At 55.0% G+C, this 21,203-nt stretch overlaps 1 protein-coding gene across 1 annotated transcript in view; it reads left to right on the top strand.

The window, feature by feature from the left end:
* RTN4RL1 (reticulon 4 receptor like 1) overlaps positions 1 to 17,599 on the top strand; it is a 74,796-nt gene extending 57,197 nt beyond the window's left edge. The window contains exon 2 of the mRNA XM_019982002.2: positions 14,496 to 17,599. Coding sequence (XP_019837561.1) covers positions 14,496 to 15,823 — 1,328 coding nt within the window. The 3' untranslated portion in view covers positions 15,824 to 17,599. The remainder of the gene's footprint in view (positions 1 to 14,495) is intronic.
* Positions 17,600 to 21,203: the final 3,604 nt, after the last annotated feature.

Here is a 21,203-nt window from a genome sequence, read left to right as displayed (position 1 = left end):
AAAATAAGGATATGAATACCTTCCTAATAATTTTTTGGGGGAGGACTTCCCTGGTGGTCCAGTGGTTAAGAATCTGCCTTGCAACACAGCGTACACAGGTTCGATCCCTGGTGGGGGAACTAAGATCCCACATGCCAAGAGGAATCTAAGCCCACATGCCACATAACTAGAGAGTTAGTGCACCGCTACAAAAGATCCAGCACGACTCAACGAAGAGCCTGTGTGCTGCAACTAAGACCAAATGCAGCCAAATAAACAAATATAAATAAATAATCTTTGTGGGGGAATATCTAATGAGTGGGCTTTCCTGTTGATGCAGTAGTAAAGAATCTGCCTGCCAATGCAGGAGACGAAAGAGTTGAGGGTTCGATCCCTGGGTCGGGAAGATCCCCTGGAGGAGGAAATGGCAACCCAATCCAGTATTCTTGCTGGAAAATCCCATGGACAGAGGAGCCTGGACGGCTACAATCCAGGGGATCGCAAGGTGTCAGACACGACTAAGCGACTGAGCACACACATACACTTCTAAAGAGTATATGTGGATGCTCCCAGGATGGTATATCTGTCACACAGGAGGGATTCAACATGTGTTTATCTGTGCTTCCCCACCCCAGAGGTCTCCTCTTTGTAGGAGGCACACAGCTTTTGTCTCCTGAGTAGCTCACAGCCTAGATGGGAAGAAAACCCTGTGGTTGGTGACTTCTTGGGCGTGGAACATAAGTCTGTATAGACTAACCTTTCTGGGTGACTTGTCATCGTGTATCAGGAGGACTGATAATGAATCTCTGATTTAGGGAAAGAGTAAAAAAAAATTTTTTTGGATAAAGCGTTATGCATAAGGATGTTCATTTCAATATTATTTAGTTTTAGCTTAACTGACTCTTAAAAGAATCAATAGGTACATTCACACGGTAATAAATTGGAAACTCCTGACAGGTATACAAGTGAATTTCCCTTCACACCAGTCCCTAAGCTTCCAGGAGAGTCTCCCAGGAGGCAAATGATATTACCAGTTTTGCCATGATAATTTATAGCAGCGAAAAACGGAAAACAATCTAAATGTCTCAGAAAAATAAATTATGGTCTGTCCATACAATAGGATCCTCTGTAGTCTCTAAAAACCATACCTGATCTTTCGTCACTTGACTGTGGTTGCCTCTGACCCTCAGCATCTGCTGTTCCCTCTGCCTGGAATGCCCACTCACCCAGTGGAGTCCTTCTCAACCTTCAGACTCCCAGCCCTCCCACCCCCGTGGACAAGGGGAGCCCCCACAGTTCTCCTGGCTACCTGGATCTCTCTCCTTATACTCCTCCTTCAGTTCAGTCGCTCAGTCATGTCCAACTCTTTGCAACCCCATGGACTGCAGCACCCCAGGCCTCCCTGTCCATCTCCAACTCCCGGAGTTTACTCAACTCATGTCCACTGAGTCGGTGACACCATCCAATGATTAGATATGGATATGGCCCTTCAGTGAGGGTCTGTTTTCCCATCAGACTGTATTCTCCTGGAGGGTGGGGTCAGTCTGTCTGCTGGGCTCCCCAAGGCTGCTTTAGAGCAGAGACTCACAGATGGAGGCACCTGGAGAGCAGCTGAACGAATGAATAAGTTAGGCAGAAAATGCAGGCTACAGAGCTGCATATATAGCATGATCCCAGTTTTATTGCTTTAAATAAAATTTTTATTTAAATTTTATATATCCCTACGTAAATGAAGGAACTCTCGTAAGAAGGTACAGGAAGGCCCCGTGGATGATTGTCAAGGATAATAGGATTGTGGTGATTTTTCTTCCTTTTTAGTTCTATACATTTCACATTTTCCACAATTGGCAAGTATTATTTTAAAGCTAAAACAAGTAAGGAAGAGTGAGTTTAAAGGAAAACCTTGTGGGGGAAAATAGGTAGGGCTTGGGGACACCGGGAAGCCCCCCGCCACCTGGACTAAAGCTCTCTGGATAAGGGTCAGAAGCTGCCCTGTGCTGGTGGCTGGCCAGACGAGGGTCCCTGAAGAAAGTACGGGGCTCCACCAGCAGGGAGGAGACAGCAGTTCAAGGCCTGGGACCTAAGATTCTCAGCTAAACTCAGCAGGGTATTTTTTTTTTCTGTAGGATTTATTTATTTTATTGAAGAGTAAATGTAAGCAAATATAAGGTATAAAAAATAAGAAAGTTAACATCCCTGAGCCCGCTGCTCAGTTTAACACATAGAACACCACAGATCCATGTGAAGCATTCCCTGCCGAGTGTCTTAAGGAGCCAATCGAGAGATTCTGCAAAAGGGTCAAAAGAGAAAGGTCTGTGAGGTGAGGCCTGAAATGCCTGGTAAATTACTCTCTTCGGCATGAGGTCTCTCCTGCTGCTAAAACTTACTGTAAAATATATATTGTATATATTTGGACTTCCCAGGTGGCTCGAGTGGTATAAATAATCCGACTGCCAATGCAGGAGATGCAGGTTCGATCCCTGAGTCGGGAAAATTCCCCCGGAGGAGGAAATGGCAACTCACTCCAGTATTCTTGCTGGGATAATCCCATGGACATAGGAGCCTGGTGGGCTACAGTCAATAGAGTCACAAAGAGTCAGATACAACTGAAGTGACTGAGCATGCACGCATGTGTTTACCCATAACAAGCCATCTCAGCCAACTCTAGCACCTGGTTTCCTTGCTTTGGGCTAGAATTACATCAGCGAAATCATTCATTCATGCACTCACCAGACAAGCTTGGATAAGCTCCACATACCTGGCACTAGTTGGGGGTGGTTCCCCCCAACCCCAAGGAAACTTAGGGCACTGCTCCCACAAGAAGAGCAGGAATTGGGGGAGCAGCGCCAGACCATGGAGGGCTTGGGAGTCATGCTCAGCAGGAGGGACCTCACATCTGTGAGGATCCTTATTTGCAAGCAACAGACACCTGCGTTGACTAATTTAAATAAAAGGCAATTTTGGGGGGAGTATACTGAGTCCTTCACAGAATCTCCCAGAGGGCTGGGGACTCCACAGGTAGGAAAAACAGCCCAAGGGAAGGCAAAGACACCTCCAGTGAGCACCTCTAAGGTTCTCACCGCAGCCTCTGCCCCCGTTGGCTCTGCCACTGCTGCCATCCTGGCAAGCATGTGTCCTGCTCGGCCCCCTGTATATCCGCCTCATTAACTCCCAGCTCAGAAGTCTGGGGTGGTAGTGTCAAGTGGCAGAGCCCCGACCCTGGGTCTTGGCGGAGCTGCAAGGGAGGCTGGGAAAGGGAGGGCTGGACCTTTTCAGCTTCCACGGGGAAGGAAAGGCTCATCTACATAAACTGGAAGATCTGCCAAGTACAGGAAGAGGGTTTAGCTGCTGGGTGGCTGACAAGAGTGACAGATGTCCACAACATACTCTCCTGAAGGCATCTGGGGAAGACTGTCAGTTCATGGAAGCCAGGAACTGGTTCTTTTATTCCCAGAGCCCTCTTGGCATGGTGCCTGGTCAGAGGAAAGTAGGGGAGTAAATATTTGCTGAGCTAATGCACCGTCAGGGCTTCCAGGTGGAGCTAGTAGTAAAGAACCCACCTGCCAATGCAGGCGACATAAGAAATCCAGGTTCCATCCTTGGGTCTGGAGTAGAAAGTAGCAACCCACTCCAGTATGCTTGCCTGGAAAACTCCATGGACAGAGGAGCCTTGTGGGCTACAGTCCATGGGGCTGCAAAGAGTCAGACACGACTGAGCACACACACGCGCACACACACAGTGCAATGTCAGCAGGGGAGTGACCTGAGCAGGTTTCACGGGAGGGGCCAGACAGCCCCACCTGTCCAGCGAAAGGTAAGGGGATCTTGGGCAGAGCCTGGGGCAGTGGCCGTGGAAGCCTGGGTTTGCAGGCACTTTGTCCTCTTGTCCCCACAAACCTTGTGTGTGACCAGGGTGGCTTGATTTCTCACCACACAGAGGGCCTGTTTCATTCCGTTTTCTTCCTCCTCAAACTCCCTCCCTCTTCCTTCCCTCAGCTCTCAGCTGATGACCCCACTTACTTCCGGGAGAAAATAGAAGCCCTCAGAAGCTAACACATCCTCCTCTCTTCAGGAGGAACACCTGCACCAGAGGTGTTCTTTGGACCTCTGGATCTTGGTCTCTCGTCCTCTCACTCCTAAGCCATCAATTTCTCTCTCCCTTTCCTCCTGGATCACCCCCAGGAGCATGCAAACAGACTCTAGTGTCTTTTCTTCCATCTTAGAAAACAAACAACCTCCCTGGACCCTACACCCCTTCGGGTCCTGCCCAGACTGTCTGCTCCCTTCGCATCCAAGCTTCCCTAGTGAGTGGCCTCTGGGTGCTCCCAGCTGCTGATCCCGGAGTCCCCTGGGAGCCTTCATCCCTTTCCTACTGACAACAGGCTGGGCCCTTTGAAGGACCTTGACCAGTGAAGCGTGAACTGGAGTGACATGCACCCCTGGAAACGAAAGCCTCAAGTGCCAGTCCTCTGTCCCCTCTGCATCCCTGAGCAGAGCGGCAGCTGCCCTGCCTGAGCAAGAAGCCAGTCTTTGTTGCTGTGGCCGTGGAGATTCTGGGTCCCTGGTCACATCAGCGTGCCCCAGCCTGTCCTGACTGATACAGTGCTGTCTCCCCTCCTCAGCTCCCATTCACTCTTCATCCCACTCCCACATGCCTTCTGCCCCTCCTTTCTACCAGCAACGAACTTTCCAGCATCACCCATTACCTCCACATTGTCAAATACACTCTCCAGTCCTCAAGGAAACTCTCAGCCACTCTCATCACGACTAATTCCTCCTTCCTTCTCAAAACACTCTTGGCTTTGGTCATGCCACACTTTCCAGGCTTTCCTCTGACCTCATTGCCCATCCTTCTCCTTTATACACCTTGAGAATTGCTGTGTTGCCAGAGTCCGCAATCCTTTATCTTCTCACACTCTCTCTCTCTCTTTTTTTTTTTTGGCTGTGCCATGCATCATGTGGAACTTCCCTGACCAGGGATTGAACCCACACCCTTTGCGTTGGAAGTGCAGTGTCTTAACCACTGGACCGCCAGGGAAGTCTTGACTCTAACTTCTCTCTTGACTCTCAGAGGTGACCTCATCCATTCCCATGGATGGAAATACCATCTCTATGCTGGTGCCTCCCACGTGTGCTTCTCACCTCTGGGCTTCAGTTTTGTACAACTCTGTAAGATTTATGACTTTGTTCATCCTAGGCGGAGCTCTTCGCGGCCCCGGCGCCTGTTTTCCTAGGCTCCTCCCATCTTGCTGTACTCTTACGCTCTGCAGCCTCCTGTCTCCCTTACAACGGTCCGTCCTAATGTCCGTCAGTTCTGCAACCCAGATGTTTCTCGGCCTGTCCACTGCTGTCTGTCTCCATGGCCCCCACCCCTTCTGAATCCTCCATGTCTCTCATGGATGACAGCCGTAGGCCTCGCTGCCTCCCTTCTTGGTCCCACAAATCCATGCTCCCCCCAAATCTGATCAGGTTGCTAGTACTTCAGTTTCCTGCCAGAAACAGAATCAGATCCAAAGTCTGTTTATTTATGGCTGTGCGGGGTCTTCATTGCTGTGCGCCGGCTTCCTCTGGTTGCGACAAGTGTGGGCCTCTCCTTGCAGTGGCCGGAACGTGGCTTGTTTCGGAACGTGGCTGTAGGCGCACAGGCTTCAGTGGTGCAGCACGTGGGCTCAGTGGTCGTGGAGCACAGGCTCTAGGTAACACAGGGTTCACTACTTGCAGTTCCCAGGCCCTAGAGCACAGGCTCAATAGCTGTGGCACGCAGACTTGGTTGCTTCGCAGCCTGTGGGATCTTCCCCGACCAGGGATGGAACCCATGTCCCTTGCATTGGCAGGTGGATTCTTATCCACGGTGCCTCCAGGGAAGTCCCAGAACTAAACTCTTGACTGAGCCTTTTAAAGCCATTTTTGACCCCATCACACGTCCCTCTCATCCACACCAAGTTCAGTTCTGCCCCAGGACCTATTCACCTGTAGTTCCCACTGCCTGGAAAGCTGTTCTTCAGCTCCTTCTTAATGTTAGGTGTCAACCCAAGTGTCACCCGCTCCTCAGAGAGGCCATTCATTCATTCATCTGTCTTAAACCTCCTTCCTGTGTCCCCAGTGCCTACCGCTCTGTCAGTTTGGGCGTCTCTGGTTGTTTAAATCATCTCCCCCTAGACTGTAAGCTCCACGAGGGAAGGAGTTACGTCTCTTACTGTTGTAGCACCAAGCACGGAGCTGTTCCTCACATGAATGAAAGAACTGGAAGGCAGATTCAGAAAGGGGTGATCGATAAACAGGACGTGAGTTCTGAAGGCCTTTCACAAACAGCAAGGAAGGAGTGGCTGCTCAAGGGACTCAGAATGAGGGGTCTTGGTGGAGAGCTCTGCACCTGCTTCTCAAAGGCTGGGTTCCATCTGTTTTCCTCCAGGGATTGGTAGAGCAACCCCCGCAACTCCCTTCTCTCACACGCCTTCAGGAGCCCCCTAGGAAGGCATCTCAATGGACACTTGCCCCCTGAGGACTGTCCCAACCCTGCAGAGGTTCCCAGCCCCAGTTATCACACCATAAGGGTGTCAGGGGGCCTGTCTGGTTGCAGGTGGGCCTACAGTTTTCTGGGGTTTGTGGGGACAGACAATTGGTTCCAGATGGAAGAGACAGGGCACAGAGCCTTCTCTGAAGCCCCTGGGAAGGGCTGGCTTTCAGAGGCCCTTGTCCTCAGCCTTGGAGTCCTGGAGGCCACAGCCCGGGTTCTGGGGCCCACAGACTGGGAAGCAAATTTGAGTAGCAGTGAACACATATTATAAGCCCCAGGGCAGCTTTGCAAAGTGAAGATAGAGCTCATATGACCAGGGCTTTGTGCAGAGAGCTGGCCATGTGTCGGGGGATGGACTGGGAGAGAGAGCCAAGTACAAAGGTCAAGACCTCGTCCCCCGCCCCGCCCCGCGGCCCCACCCCCACCCCCGACCTGCTATGCCCTGGGGCAGCAAAGGCCTGGCAGGAACTTGAGGTTGAGCCCTGACTTGGAATCTAATCCATCAGGTCCCTCTGCCAGGCCTCTGGGGTCTGGGAGCGCCAGGGTGGGTGGGGTGAAAGCCAGGGTCCACGGGGTGGGGGGCGGGGAGGCAGCGGCTTCCTCTGATGGAGTAGCGGTAACGGTAATGCAGCCCTCAGCCTTGGGGATGCCCAGCCCTCAGCCTTGGGGATGCCCCGCCCTGCAGCCGGTCTAAGTACCAGTTCAGAGCACAGCCTCAGTGAGTGCTGCCAACACCCAAGAAGGCAGGTGCTCTAAGTCCCCATTCCCAGACTGAGAAACTGAGGCTGCAGAGGTTTGGTGGCCTGTCTGAGCTTGTCCAGCTGAAACGTGCTGCCTTTGGGACTGGTCCCAGGCCCAAGCAGTTCATGGACACAGAGCTGCCTGTGCCGGCCTCCAGTGTAGCCCCCCACCTCTCCATCCCACTCAGGGACCCCCGCAGTGAGGAGGTGATAGACACGGTTAGGCAGAGGAGAGAGGAGGCTGAGTTTGCTCCAACAAGGCCTCCTGAGAGCTTGGCGGCCCAATTAGCACGGTTCCCGGCCAGGCCCGCTCGGGGGACTAGCTGCAGCAGATGAAAGCTGAAAGGTTATTCCAATAAGGTGCCGCCCACTTCCCAGCTGAGAGTGATCCTGGTGTGCTGGAGGGGCTTGGAGTGGGTACATAATTCAGCGTGTCAGGAGGAGAGCAGGAGCTATAGGCAAAGCCAGAGTGGGCGCTGAGATAAGACGGGGATGTCACGGGCGGGCGTGCCTCTCCTTGGAAGAGGGCCCTGCCCCCTCCCTGGGGTGGAGTTCAGGAACGGTCAGGATGAAAGGGCTGGGTGGCCAGCCCCCTCGATGGTCTCCAGAGACAAAGGTGTGCTGAAACATTCACATGCAGGCACGCAGGTATGTGCACACGGCCACGTCCACACACATAGATAAACATACATGTAGATGTGCAGACACTCACACACACACAGGCTCTGTCTAGGCCCCAGGCTGCAGCCACAGGGCCTGAGGTGTGGGTCTGAAGAACGATCATGCCCCATGCCTGCCTGTTTACTCGCCCCTCATCCTGTGGCCAGAAGTTTTTTGGGGGGCCATGGCACTCCTGGCCCCCAGATAGGTTGACTGAGATTTGTTTGGGACTTTCAGATATTAGCACTAAAAGTCCTGTGTCCTGGGAAACTCCTGAGTCCCAGACAAACCTGTGCTGGTCGCCTGCCCCAGGCCCCAGGCAGGCCCGGCGTGTCCCCTCCCTCCCCAAGTCCTCCTCTGTCACCTCCGTGCTGGCCAAGGGCCCCTTGAAAGAGAGCCACAGCTGAGTCTCTGCTCACCCCGGAGGCCTGTGCACTAATCAAGACCATTATGTTTATTGAGCACCTACTATGGCTTCCCTGGTGGCTCAGAGGTTAAAGCGTCTGCCTGCAATGCGGGAGACCTGGGTTCCATCCCTGGGTTGGGAAGATCCCCTGGAGAAGGAAATGGCAACCCACTCCAATATTCTTGCCTGGAGAATCCCATGGACGGAGGAGCCTGATGGGCTACAGCCCATAGGGTCGCAAAGAGTCGGACATGACTGAGGACTTCACTTCACTATGAGCCAGGCTCTGGGCCTAGAGTTTTCTTCCTGAGTACCTACTGTGTGTCGGGCACTGTTCTAGGCCCTGAGGGCACAGCAGGGAACACTAGACAAGATCACTCCTCATGGAACTGCCCCTCAAGTGAGGGAAGACAGAAAATAACATCAATTAAAAAGTGACGGGAATTTATTAGGAAAGAAGAAATGTTATGGGGAAAAGTAAAACAGGGAAGGGGTCATTTAAAATAGGCTGCGGGGGGAGGGAATTCCCAAGCAGTCCAGTGGTTAGGACTCTGTGCTCCCACTGCTGAGGGCCTGGGTTCCATCCCTGGTTGGGGAACTAAGATCCCACGAGCCGAGTGGTGCGGCCAAAAATATAAATGGATTGAAAGTGTTAGTCACTCAGCTGTGTCCAGCTCTTTGCCACCCCATAGACTGTAGCCCACCAGGCTCCTCTGTCCATGGGATTCTCCAGACAAGAATACTGGAGTGGGTTGCCATGCCCTTCTCCAGGGGATCTTCCCATCCCAGGTCTCCTGCATTGCAGTCAGATTCTTTACCGTCTGAGCCACCAGGGAAGCCCCTAAATAAATAAACAAATATTTTCAAAGGCTGCTGGGGAAGGCCTCCCTGAGCAGGTGACATGGGGAGGGGCTTGAATGGAGAGGTGAGGGCAGGAACCCTGCAGGTGTCCTGGGGCAAGCTTCCAGCAGAGTGGACGGTGCGTGCAGAAGGCTGGAGACAGGATGTGCCCGGCATGGAAAGGACAAGAGCAGGGAAACCCAGCTCCGCCCCGGCTGGCTTCTTTGTCTCCAGAAGTGACCTGGGCTTGGGTGTGGCACAGAGGGGCAGTGCCGTGTGGCTGGAGGCGCCAGTCACTCTGTGAGCACAGGAGGCTTGGCCTGAGGCCGTTATTGGCAACAGAGCCATCCCGTTAGCATCGATTGGCTTAGAGAGGAGCGCCAGGCCAGGCTGGGGCAGCAGCGGGGCCAGGAGCTGAGCCCCGGGCAGGGGGGGCAGGCTGCAGAAGCAGGAGGACTGACCACACGGCTGACCGGTCTCTAAGCCTCCAGAGCCCCACGGAGCTGCCTGGTGGCTCCAGGGGATATCAGCCCACTGGGCTGGCGCCCTGCATGGGTGTGGGGAAGGGCAGGCACCAGACTCAGGCCAGAGTGACGCCCGAGACCTTGGGGCCAGGGAGGGCAGACCAGGCCTCAGACGAGGATGCCCTCGCTGTCCTGCTCGCCAGCGGTGTGGCCTTGGCCGGCCCCTCCCCTCTGTGCCTCCCACCTGTGGGGTAGCAGGAGGATACCGTGTAAGGAACCTGCTACTCGGTTCTGGTACAGGGTTGGGTCCCGTTTGGTTAGCTCCCTTCCTGTTCTGGGGGAAGGGAAGCTGCAGGGCCCCGAGACAGGAGCAGGGGCCCTATCAGTGGTGCTGGTCCCAGTGGGAGCTCACTGGCTTCCCCAGCCCTGGGTAGCCCTTACCCAGCTTAAGCTGTAGTTACAGCCTCATAGGGAGTTCAGGCTACTTAGAGGCTAAGAGAAGGGCTGCGGTAAGATAGGGCCTGCTGCCTACTTCCCCACCTCAGTACCTTGGCACGTGCTGTCCTCTGCCTGGAATGCCCTTTCCACCCAGCCCACGAGGTCCAGCCCCTATGGAAATTTTCACAGGCACAGCTTATGAATGGGCTGCTGAGTCTGGGTGAGGGGCCTGCCCAAGCCCAGGCTACTCACCCAGATCCTCACAGGTCCCTGCTCAGCAGGTGAGGGATTTGGGGATTTGAGGCAAAGAAGACATGAAGACTGGCTTCTCAGGTGGCACAGTGGTAAAGAATCCACCTGCCAACGCAGGAGATGCAAGAGATGCGGATTTGATCCCTGGGTCAGGAAGATCCCCTGGAGTAGGAAATGGCAACCTACTCTGATATTCTTGCCTGGAAAATTCTATGGACAAAGAAGCCTGGTGGGCTACAGTCCATGGGGCCGCAAAGAGTCAGACACGGCCGCAAAGAGTCAGACACAACTGAGCGCGCACTCACACACACACACACACACACACACACACACACACGGGACTTGAAGACACTAATGGCTCTCCTTTTCTGCACACCCTTTGTACTGGCAGGGGAGCAAGAAAACTTCATGGAGGAAGTGGCACAAGGCAGCAAGTGCCTTTCCCATCACACACCAAGGCGCCTACTCTGGGCCTGGCACCTGCTGGACAGTCTGGTATTGAGACCCCCATCTGCTGTGTGTGTGTGCTCAGTCACTCAGTCGTGTCTGACTCTCCATGGGATTCTCCAGGCAAGAATACTGGAGTGGGTTGCTGTTTCCTTTTCCAGGGGCATCTTCCCAACCCAGGAATTGAACCCACCTGCCAAGTTCTTCCCAGGCCCCTCCCTACCCTGGCACTCTGCATACTCCAAGACTTTGGCAACAAGTGTTGAATGGAGGAAGGAATGAATGAGGCTGCAAATCTGTGTGTGGGAGGCCAGGAGGTCTGGGAGCAGCCGAGTAGACAATCAGGTGGATGCCCCTGGAGTAGGCGGAGAGCAGGGAGAGGAAGGGGGAGCAGGAGAGGAGATAGTGGAGGATGAGAGCCAGAGGAAGTCCAGAGTTTGAGTCTGCACCTTACTTTCTCCAGCCCACTCAGGTAGAGTGACCTCCTTGTTCCCCAGGACATGGCAAGGAAGCTGATGGGAGGAAGCATAAGGCTCCTCCACGGAGACTTGTATCCATGCTAATTTGCAATCTTAAAATGCACAGCAAAGGCACCAGTGTCATTGTTAGTACATTAATCAGTAATCAGTGGGTCGGGGCTCCCATGGGCCACACAGAGCGGGCACGGGGGCACAGGAGGAGCTGTGGCGAAGCAGTGCCAGCCTCCCTGGGAAGAAATAGGCAGGGTGATGATCCATGACCAGGGCACATGCTGGCTCAGGCAGAGGAGGCGGGGTAGGCTGGGAGAGCTGGTCCAAGGCCTTGGAGATGGAACCAGCTTCCAGGTTGGAGAAGCAGACTCAGTTGAGACCCACTGCAGTGCCCAGTGGTAGGGAGCAGCGGTCACTGGCCTGGGTCCCCTGGCATCTCAATAGTACCCGAGGATGGAGAGCAGCTCTAAGCATCGCCTGGGGTCCCTGCCTCCTCCTGGGCCCCTCTCAGGGGAACAGCCCCTCTCAGGCTCCTGCCCTGAGTGCCACCTTTATACTCCTTCCCCCACCCACGATATCTGACCGCTCCCACCTGCCAAAATGTGTTCATATGCTGACCGCTAAGGCCACACCTAGATTTTTGGACTTTTGGCTCCTTTACCCAAACCAGGGTCTTTGCCTGGCTTCCCCTGTACCCCAACACCTCCAGCCAGGGGCACCTGCCTAAGGGAGGGGTGTGGCTTTTATGGAGCACCCCCAGCTTCTCTGAGGATGACTTCAGAAAATCCCCACCCACAGCCTTTCAAAGACGAAGCCACAGCAGCAGGCAGAAGGGCTGTCTGCCCCACCCCAGGTCAGGGGGCAGGAAACCTCCTCCCTCACCCCCACACCACACAGGGTGGTTCTGAGGCTCTGAGGAATGTGAGCAGAGCACTCTGTAAACTCTGTAAGCTGCACAAATGTCGGCGGTATTAACACTGAGCCTGCCAGGGCTCAGCCTGCTCCCACTGCGGGCCACGCTCCCTGCCTGACTTAAAGGAAGGAAGTGCCTTGTCTTTGCAGGACCCCAGGGGGTGGGGGTGGGGGTCTTTTGTGGCCCTGTCCTCTTCAGCACAGTGAGCGCCCTGAATGTCCCTGAGCTAGGAAGGGGACCCTGGACTCCCTCATGGTGCCAGGGCGAGGGCGCCTCCCCAGGGCCATCTGGGCCGGGAGGAGGAGCAGAGATGAGCAAGGGGAGATGGCGTGGTGGGCTGTGTGGAAGATGCAACCGGTATTTGCTGGGCCCTCCTCCCAGCCCTGGTGTTGGAGGCTCAAGGCAGTGGGCAGGCTCCCTGAGAGTCAGCCTGGGTTTGGGGGCCAGGCTCCTAGGGGGTCCTCCCACTGCTGAAGGGCTGGGGCCCCCTGAGGTCAGACTCCACTCAGGGAGTGCTGGCCTAGCGATCCTCTCCTACTCTTGTTACACACGGGGAAACTGCGGGGAAACTGCGGCTGAAAAGGACCCCCTGCCTGGGGCTGGGGCTGCAGACTGTTCAATGGTGGTGATGACTGTTCAATGGTGGTGATGACTGAAGCGGGGCAGGGGCCACAGAGAGCGTGGCCCAGCCCAGAATGGGAACTCACAGCTGCTCTGCCACCATCGCCACAACTGCCGAGGTCATAATTGCTCTGAAATCGCAACCCAACACAATTATGCAGAAACCGAATTATGTGCGATGATTTTTCTGTGTTGGAAACGTTGTTGAAGCCGGGTGATTACAGGGGGACAGGAAGCAGCTGCCACTCTCTGGGAACCCATAACTCCCAACAGCTGGGAGCTGTCGCTTATTTACGATGCCGTTTCTGGGAGGAAAGAGAGGGTGGCAGGGGTGGTGAGGTCCGCTGGAGCCCGGGCAGGCAGCTCTAGGGCAGCGGCCGGCCCGAGACCGGGAGTAGGGGCCCACCCCAGAGTGGCCGGGAGGGTTAGTTCTCTCATCCAATATGCTCTGGGTACAGCTGGCAGCCGGAAGAACCAGCCGAGCTGCCCCAGGCACCCAGCTCTCCCCAGAGGCCTGTGATCAGCCAAGCTGGAAGGGAAGGATCAGGAAGCCAACCCCAGCAGGAACGAGATGACGGCCTGGCCCTGCAGGGTGGGGGTCTACAGGCCTAGAGCCGGTCCCCACAACACTGGCGTGTCTGCCAGGCTGCCCGGGGCAGCTGCGACCCTGGAAAAAGGCAGGTAATGACGATCATCCATAATGAGGCTGCTGTGATAATGAGTGCGTGGCTGTTATCCGACCACAGGCTGGACACATCCGAAAATAAATTATTTTAAGGATCCATTAACGAATGCCTAATTAATGCCCAATTAGAGAGAAGCTACAGAGGAAATGCTCTGGACAATCGAGAGGCAAGGCCTGATTTGCAGTGGTAGCCTGGGATCTCCAGAGAGCTGGGGAGAGGGGAGGGACCAGACAGTGGACCGTAGTGGGGGGCAGTCTCTCTCTGGCTACTCCTAGGACCCCAGAACCATCAGTCCTGGTACCTCCCACAGTCCTCCTCTCTCTCTGTCTCTCCCTCTCTCTCTCTCTCTCACACTCGCATACACACACGTGTCCTTTGCAGAGAAAAACTATTATTACTTAGAAATGAGGAATCTTAAGTCATGAGGGATGATGCATGCTTGAGGACGTGGAAGGCACTGTAAATGAGAAATCTTTCAAGATAAAACTTTGGTGACATGTCTGCTCGCTTTGTTTGTTATTGGGAATAATTGAAATAAAAAGACTCTTCAGGAGCCCATATGAGATATTTACTTTGTTAGAACAGGAGCCTGCCCCACTATCTGCTCATGCAGATAAAGGCAAGTAAGTGGCAGAGCTGAGACCCCAGGGGGACAGGACCCCCGAGGCTGGCTGCTGAGTCCACGGGCTGTGACCCCAATCCTAGCCAGGATGACAGGGCCTAAGGGGGCGGGGCTCAGAAGCTGTGGGCGGGGCTAGGGCTTTGCAGGGTGGGGCTAAAGAAGTCCGCCAGATGTAGGGGGACCGCAGCCTCTACACCAACGCACCTCACAACCCAGGCTGGAATAGAAACCCCCAGAAGAGATGGGGCGCCAGGGCATGGGAAGCCATCAGGAGTCAGGGGGCTATGACCCCAGACCCCAGATCGCTGTCTGGCTAAGACGAGGACAGAGCCCCGGTGACCAAGGAGGCTCACATACCCGTGGAGCTCGGCTTCTCTGACCGTCTCCCACGTCCCGGGCAGCCCCCTGTGACCTGGCTGTGCTCTCTCTCTCCCCTCCAGGGTGCTGTGTGGAACTGCTGCTGCTGCTGCTGGCCGGGGAGCTGCCTCTGGGCAGCGGCTGCCCGCGGGACTGCGTGTGCTACCCCGCACCCATGACAGTCAGCTGCCAGGCGCACAACTTCGCCGCCATCCCCGAGGGCATCCCGGAGGACAGCGAGCGCATCTTCCTGCAGAACAACCACATCACCCTCCTCCGGCAGGGCCACTTCAGCCCCGCCATGGTCACCCTGTGGATCTACTCCAACAACATCACCTTCATCGACCCCAACACCTTCCAGGGCTTCGTGCACCTGGAGGAGCTAGACCTTGGCGACAACCGGCAGCTGCGGACGCTGGCCCCTGAGACCTTCCAGGGCCTGGTGAAGCTCCACGCCCTCTACCTCTATAAGTGTGGGCTCAGCGCCCTGCCGGCCGGCATCTTTGGCGGCCTGCACAGCCTGCAGTACCTCTATCTGCAGGACAACCACATCGAGTACCTCCAGGATGACATCTTTGTGGACCTGGTCAACCTCAGCCACCTGTTTCTCCACGGCAACAAGCTGTGGAGCCTGGGCCAGGACACCTTCCGGGGCCTGGTGAATCTGGACCGGCTGCTGCTGCATGAGAACCAGCTGCAGTGGGTCCATCACAAGGCTTTCCACGACCTCCGCAGGCTGACCACCCTCTTCCTCTTCAACAACAGTCTCTCTGAGCTGCCAGGTGACTGCCTGGCACCCCTGGGGGCCCTGGAGTTCCTCCGCCTCAACGGGAACGCCTGGGACTGTGGCTGCCGGGCGCGCTCCCTGTGGGAATGGCTGCAGAGGTTCCGGGGCTCCAGCTCGGCGGTCCCCTGCGTGTCCCCTGAGCGTCTGCACGGCCAGGACCTGAAGCTGCTGAGGGCCGAGGACTTCCGGAACTGCACGGGGCCGGCGTCCCCGCACCAGATCAAGTCGCACACGCTCACCACCACCGACAGGGCCGCCCGCAAGGAGCACCACCCACCCCACCACGGCCCTGCCAGGGACAAGGGCCACCCACACGGCCATCTGCCCGGCTCTCGGTCAGGCTCCAAGAAGCCGGGCAAGAACTGCACCAGCCATAGGAATCGCAACCAGGTCTCGAAGGCGGGCTCCGGGAAGCAGGCCCCCGAGCTGCAGGACTACGCCCCTGACTACCAGCACAAGTTCAGCTTTGACTTCATGCCCACATCACGGCCCAAGAGGAAGGGCAAGTGTGCCCGAAGGACCCCCATCCGTGCCCCCAGCGGGGTGCAGCAGGCCTCCTTGGGCACCTCCCTGAGGGCCTCGCTCCTGGCCTGGATACTGGGGCTGGTGGTCACTCTCCGCTGAGGAAGCGGGGTGCCAGCACCCAGCACTGCTACATGTCCACCAAGGAACAGGATTTCTTTTCTATTTTTACAAGTGGAGGATCTGCTGGGTTTCAGGCAAAGGCTGGTAGAGGCTTCGGCTGCTGTCTGGGCCCTGGCCAGTGGATTATAAACCCAAAGTGTACAGCCCCAAGCAGAGGGGGGTTTAGTGCATCCCACCCAGCTGTTCCCAGCCAGCCCCCTCGCCGAGCAACCATGGACAGCATCCACCCAGCAAGGCAGTTAAAGCCGCAAGGTGAATCCTTCATTAGCAACAATGGGACAGTGCCCCATGGGAGCTGAGCTCTGTGGAATCCTGGTCATTTGGAGATGTCTGAAGGGGCCCCGCCACCCTGGAGGAAGCAGGACTCAGCGAACAGACGAGAGGCTGGGCCCGCCAGCTATGTGGGGGCACGTGAGCAGGTGGCACTTTGGCTCTTGCCTGAGGCCACTTAGTCACCCTGCCCTGAATCCAACCATGTGCCACCTTCAGTCCCTCCTTTGGGGGTAATGCCTCTCATTCCTGATGTCTCAGGCAACCCTGGCAGACCAGGCCCAGCTGCTGGGCTCCAAGAACCAATTACCAAAGGCAAGATCATCAGAGGCTGAAATTCAGAACTTCATCATGTGCAATGGGGTTCTCACAGGAGGTGCAGTTTTATAACTATGTCCACTTATATATATATACACACTCTCTACATATATATACACAAATGCACAGGTCCTTTCCCTAGTCCCTTACCTAACTGTATGTCTCATCATGTTTATAAACTATATGGAAAACTGTATCTGCGGAACTAAGGGTTGTATTGGTGATTTCTAGCAAGAAAGGAGTTCTAGGATTTTTGTCTAGAATCCCAACCTGGCAACGGTAGTCCCCGCGTAACCTGGGCTTTCCCGGGCCTGGGGCCAAAGGGCAGTGGGGAGGGTCAGAGAGAAGGGGATGCCATAAGAATCACTTCAGGGGACCAATATTCTTAGATATTTAGAACATCACCATGTTTTTATATGCAACACAAGACCGTCTGCCACCGCAGAGCACCCTATCACTCCCAGTACCGCAGCTATTGGCATCAGGGTGAGAAGCTAGAAGCAGCTTGTTGGACATCAGGGAGCCAGGCTCTGGGAAGGGGCTGGAAGGAGAAGGGGCAGGAAGGCGATTTGGGTTTCTTAGGCCGGCAGGCGAGGCAGCATTCACAGTGTTAGTCCAACAGGCTGGGCAGTGTCGTCAGCCTAGGGCTTTGCCAGCAACAGTCTGGACAGGCCAGGGAGACTCTGGGCATGAGCCCAGGCCTCCAGCATGGCTCAGCTGCTGAATTTTTCCTTGAGGCTCTTTGGTGGGCGTCCCAGCAAAGGTCTTGGGTAGGGTGGCAGGAGGGTGGCATCAGGCGGCCTTAGCAGAAGGGGAACAAAGAGGGCATTTCAAGAACCATCTCAGGCACTTTTCATTACGGAGGCCCCATCCCTCCTGGACCCTTTGAAGGTGCCCCGGGGACAGGGAGAGTTCAGGGGGGTGGCCAGACTCAGGGGTCAGAAGTGGGGATGTGCAGGGAAGGGAGCAGGAAAGCCCAGAGACAGGGGAGGGGGGCTCAAGTCAAGGTCAGCCATGCTGCTGGCTGGGGTCCGAGCGGGAGCAATTGTTTTTGGCTTTGCACAAACCCGAATTCCCCACCAGAGAAGCTGTGTGTCAGGTGCAAGAAACATTGAATCCAATTAAGAGAGAAAAATAATAATAATAAAAAAATTCTCTTGGAAAGAACCCTGTTTCTCAATTCTTAACCCCGCATTCCTAAAGGAGTGGCAGATCCCAGGCTTTCGTGGGGGTGGGCGAGCCTGGTTAGGCTCAGCTCTGAAAACACAAGCACGTTTGTCGGTGGGAGGTGCTGTTTGAAGCAGGGGCACACTGACTCACTGGGACACGTGTGCCTGCACACACACACACACATGCATGCACGCACATGTTCTCGGTTCTTCGCTCACTGACACAGGATGCGACTTACTTCCCATGCTCTGGCTGCACTGGGTCGGCACCATTTCTGTGGCTGTCCCCAGAGCAGGCTGGCCCTGGATCACTCCTGGCCTGTTCCTAAGAGCTTCACCCGCAGCAGCTGAGCTGTCGATTCTTAAGTGGGCTCTGGGGGGTAGTTGGAAGGGAACTGCCAGTTCCCAGGACCCAGAGGGTGTTCCAGGAAGCCAGAGACTGACTTATGGAATAGTGGATGTGTGTGGGGTCTGGAGGCTGCACCCACCTCCCTGGCTTTGAAGAAAGGAGTGAGTTTCCCCAAATAGAAGAAAGAGGCTGTGTTTCCAGGCCTGGACAAATCCTCCTAATTACAGGGCTGGAAATGTGCCCTAAAGGGAGTCTGGTGGCGGCAGAACAAATTATCTGCGTTTGCTCCCAGTGGTCTGCCTGCTCTTACCCAGGCCAGTGCCAGGTCTAGCTGTCCCCTTTAGAACCTGAGGATGCTGTTATGTTGTTGATTTCATTTCCAACTTTAGACAGCACAGCCCTCGGCGGGAAAATCAAGGGTCCAAGCACTTTATTACATTTTTTTTTAAAAAGACTTTGTAAGTCCTGTAATATGGGAGTGAAATGTCAGGACAAGAAATGCTAATGTTTTATAAATGATCCACTTCTGTCAAGCACAGCGCAGTCTCTGGTTGCCGACTGTTATTAGAGCTGAGGCAGAGGGGCCCAGGATGCCAGGTGTGTTTCAGCAGCTTGCTCCTCTAAGAGTAGAAGGAATAAAAGCAGCTCTGTGGTGGATGACATCACTTGTCACTCAGTGGCTCATACGCTACTCAGGCACAATGACACCGTTGTGCAGAGCATTGGAGCAAGCTGACACGTTGGGAGCTAAGCCAAGGCCCCTCAATTCACCAGACCCGGCGTCTCTTCTGGGTGGTTCAGGGCAAAGAGGGGTGGGTTCCTGCCCGGAGAGTTCCATCCTCCTCCCAGAGGCTAGGGCCATCCCCCACCCCTTTGTTCCTGGTGGGGCCAGCCCCTCTGCCGTCTTCGCTCATTGCTGTCCCCAGGCCCCAGGAGGGAGCCATCTGCTCATCTGCCACCAGTGGTCTCAGCGTTTTTCTCCACAAGTTCCTCCCCAGACCCCAGAGCTTGGCCAGCTCCCTACCCTTCATTCAACAAGCTTTAAACAAGGATCTACTTATGCCAACTATTGGCCCAGGCTCTGGGGACCTAAAAGTGTGAAGATGTGGCTTTGCCAAAAGGACCTCAGAGCCTAGATGTGGAAACAAGTATGGGATGGGTGAAATCTGAGTGGGACTGGTGTCTCTGTAAGTGCACCCCATTACCACCATGAGAAACTCAGGCAAGGTGGGGGCTGTCAGGGAGGGCTTCCGGGAGGAGGTGACACTCGATGGGTCTCAGAGGATGAGGAGGCAGCCAGAGAAGAGTGTGGGGAGTGTTCCAGGCAGAGGGCTGGAGGCATGCAATAGCACCACGTTTGGGCTATCTGCAACCAACTGTGAGTTGAAGACTGGGAATGCTGTTGGGGGAGGTGTGGGAGGTGAGCCTGGCAAGGGAAAGGCCCAGGGATCCTACTTGGGGAACTTGGATTCTACTCCAAAAGTGTAGGTGTGAGCCCCCTGCCTTGGGGTGCTCGTCCCTGCTCCAGACCCCCAGCGCCTCTGCAAGCACGTGGCCCGCACCCGTGGCACGCTTGCCAATGTTCCTCAACAGTGGATTTCATCATCGAAACCTTGCCTCTTCTGCTCAGCCAGATCCTTCCCTCGTGCCAGCAGGCTGGAGCGCTCCCTGGAAGTGTGCCTGGGCCACAGTCCCATTCCCAGACACCTGCTGCTTCCAAGCTCGGAAATACCCCAGAGCTGTTTTATCTCCCAGACTCCTTCCTTCCCTATCCGCAAAGGGCTCACCCCTCAGCCTCTCTCCTCGCTTCCACAGGGCTGCCCAGACACCTCCGCATGCGCTTGCTCCAGCAGACCATCAGTGATCCCCAGAACTCCCCCAGACTGCACCTCCCTTTTTTCCTCTCCTGCTGGGGCTGTTCATTACCAGGGAGCCAAGAATCCCATTTAGCAAATGTTTACTTGCCACCTAACTAATCACTCAGCACTCTGCCACTATGGCAAATGGGGGGCTCCAGAAGGCCTGTCGGCAGGTTTGAGGGGGCTGGGAGGAGCCAGGAAGGCTTCTTGGAGGACAAGCTGCAGCATCCGGGGTCAGAGAGAACAGGTTTGCTCTGGGAGTGGGGCTCCCTGAAGTCGGCTGGGAGCCTCAGGGATTTGGTGGTTCCCAGCAAATCTGCCCTTGAGTTTCCACCACTCAGACTATCCCCACCAGCCCCTGGGTGGACCTGACTCTGGGACCCAGCTCCTCAGGGGCCTTTTCCACCCTGAACTGGAAGATGTCAGCCTTGCTTTGTGTATCTTCTTTGCTGGATCCACGGCGAGTGTACCTTTTGATGGGGTCCCTCTCAATATCTAATGTTCAGCCTCTTGATGCAATTGTGGTCGCATTACAGCTCACCTCCTCCCACCCTGGCTCTCTGGTCTAAGTAGGAGTTTAGCCCATCAGCTATTACTCCCATCCCGTTACCAATTCCCCACCATCAGCTTGTAATGGGCCAATTTTCTTTTACCTTCTGTCTACTTGGGAAATATCTCAAGAACCTTTGTGCATTAAAATATCCTTTTCAACTCTACTCGATATCTCTTTCTGCTCCTCTAATTGTCCCTTTTAACTCACTGTGCTTTCAGTATAAATCTCCCCGTCTCCCTTCTTTGCAGGCTGTTAATAAATACAAGCTCTAAAAATGTATACATAAACATCTACTGTTGGCTAAATAACTCACAGTACAACCAAAAAGCCAGGAAGAAAGGGAGGTTCAGCGTGAGACCTGCCTACCTGTGCTGTCTCTCTGTCTGTCTCTTTTAAGAGGGCCCCTAGAATCAGGGTGGGTTGTGGTCTTAAAATGTCCACTGGGCGAGGCAGCAGAGGATGCCCCGAGGGAGAGCGAGCGCAGGATAACTGTGAGTCCGTGTTGACATGCTCCAAAAGCAATGCGGGAGGGGTGAGAACAAAGGGGACCCTTGTGTGGGTAGCAGTGGCTAATTTAAGTGGTATTTCAGTGAGCCGGCACACAAGGCCCCTTACCTCCAAAAGAAGTGGGTCAGCCTCCTCCGAGGTACGCCACCCGCCTGCACGGATGTGGCCTGCCCTGCATCTCTCTGCTTTCAGCTCTTATTTCTCATTACAGCTCTCCGTTTCTAAGCACCAGGAGGGTGGGGAAGGCTGTGCCTTTTGTGTCACGGATTCCTGTGTGGCAGCGTGCACATTAATGGCATGTCTGAACAGCAGAATTTGACACTGCTGCTGCAGA

Source organism: Bos indicus, chromosome 19, assembly GCF_029378745.1.
Source record: "Bos indicus isolate NIAB-ARS_2022 breed Sahiwal x Tharparkar chromosome 19, NIAB-ARS_B.indTharparkar_mat_pri_1.0, whole genome shotgun sequence".
NCBI lineage: Eukaryota > Metazoa > Chordata > Mammalia > Artiodactyla > Bovidae > Bos > Bos indicus.
This window is presented reverse-complemented; position numbering and strand designations above follow the sequence as displayed.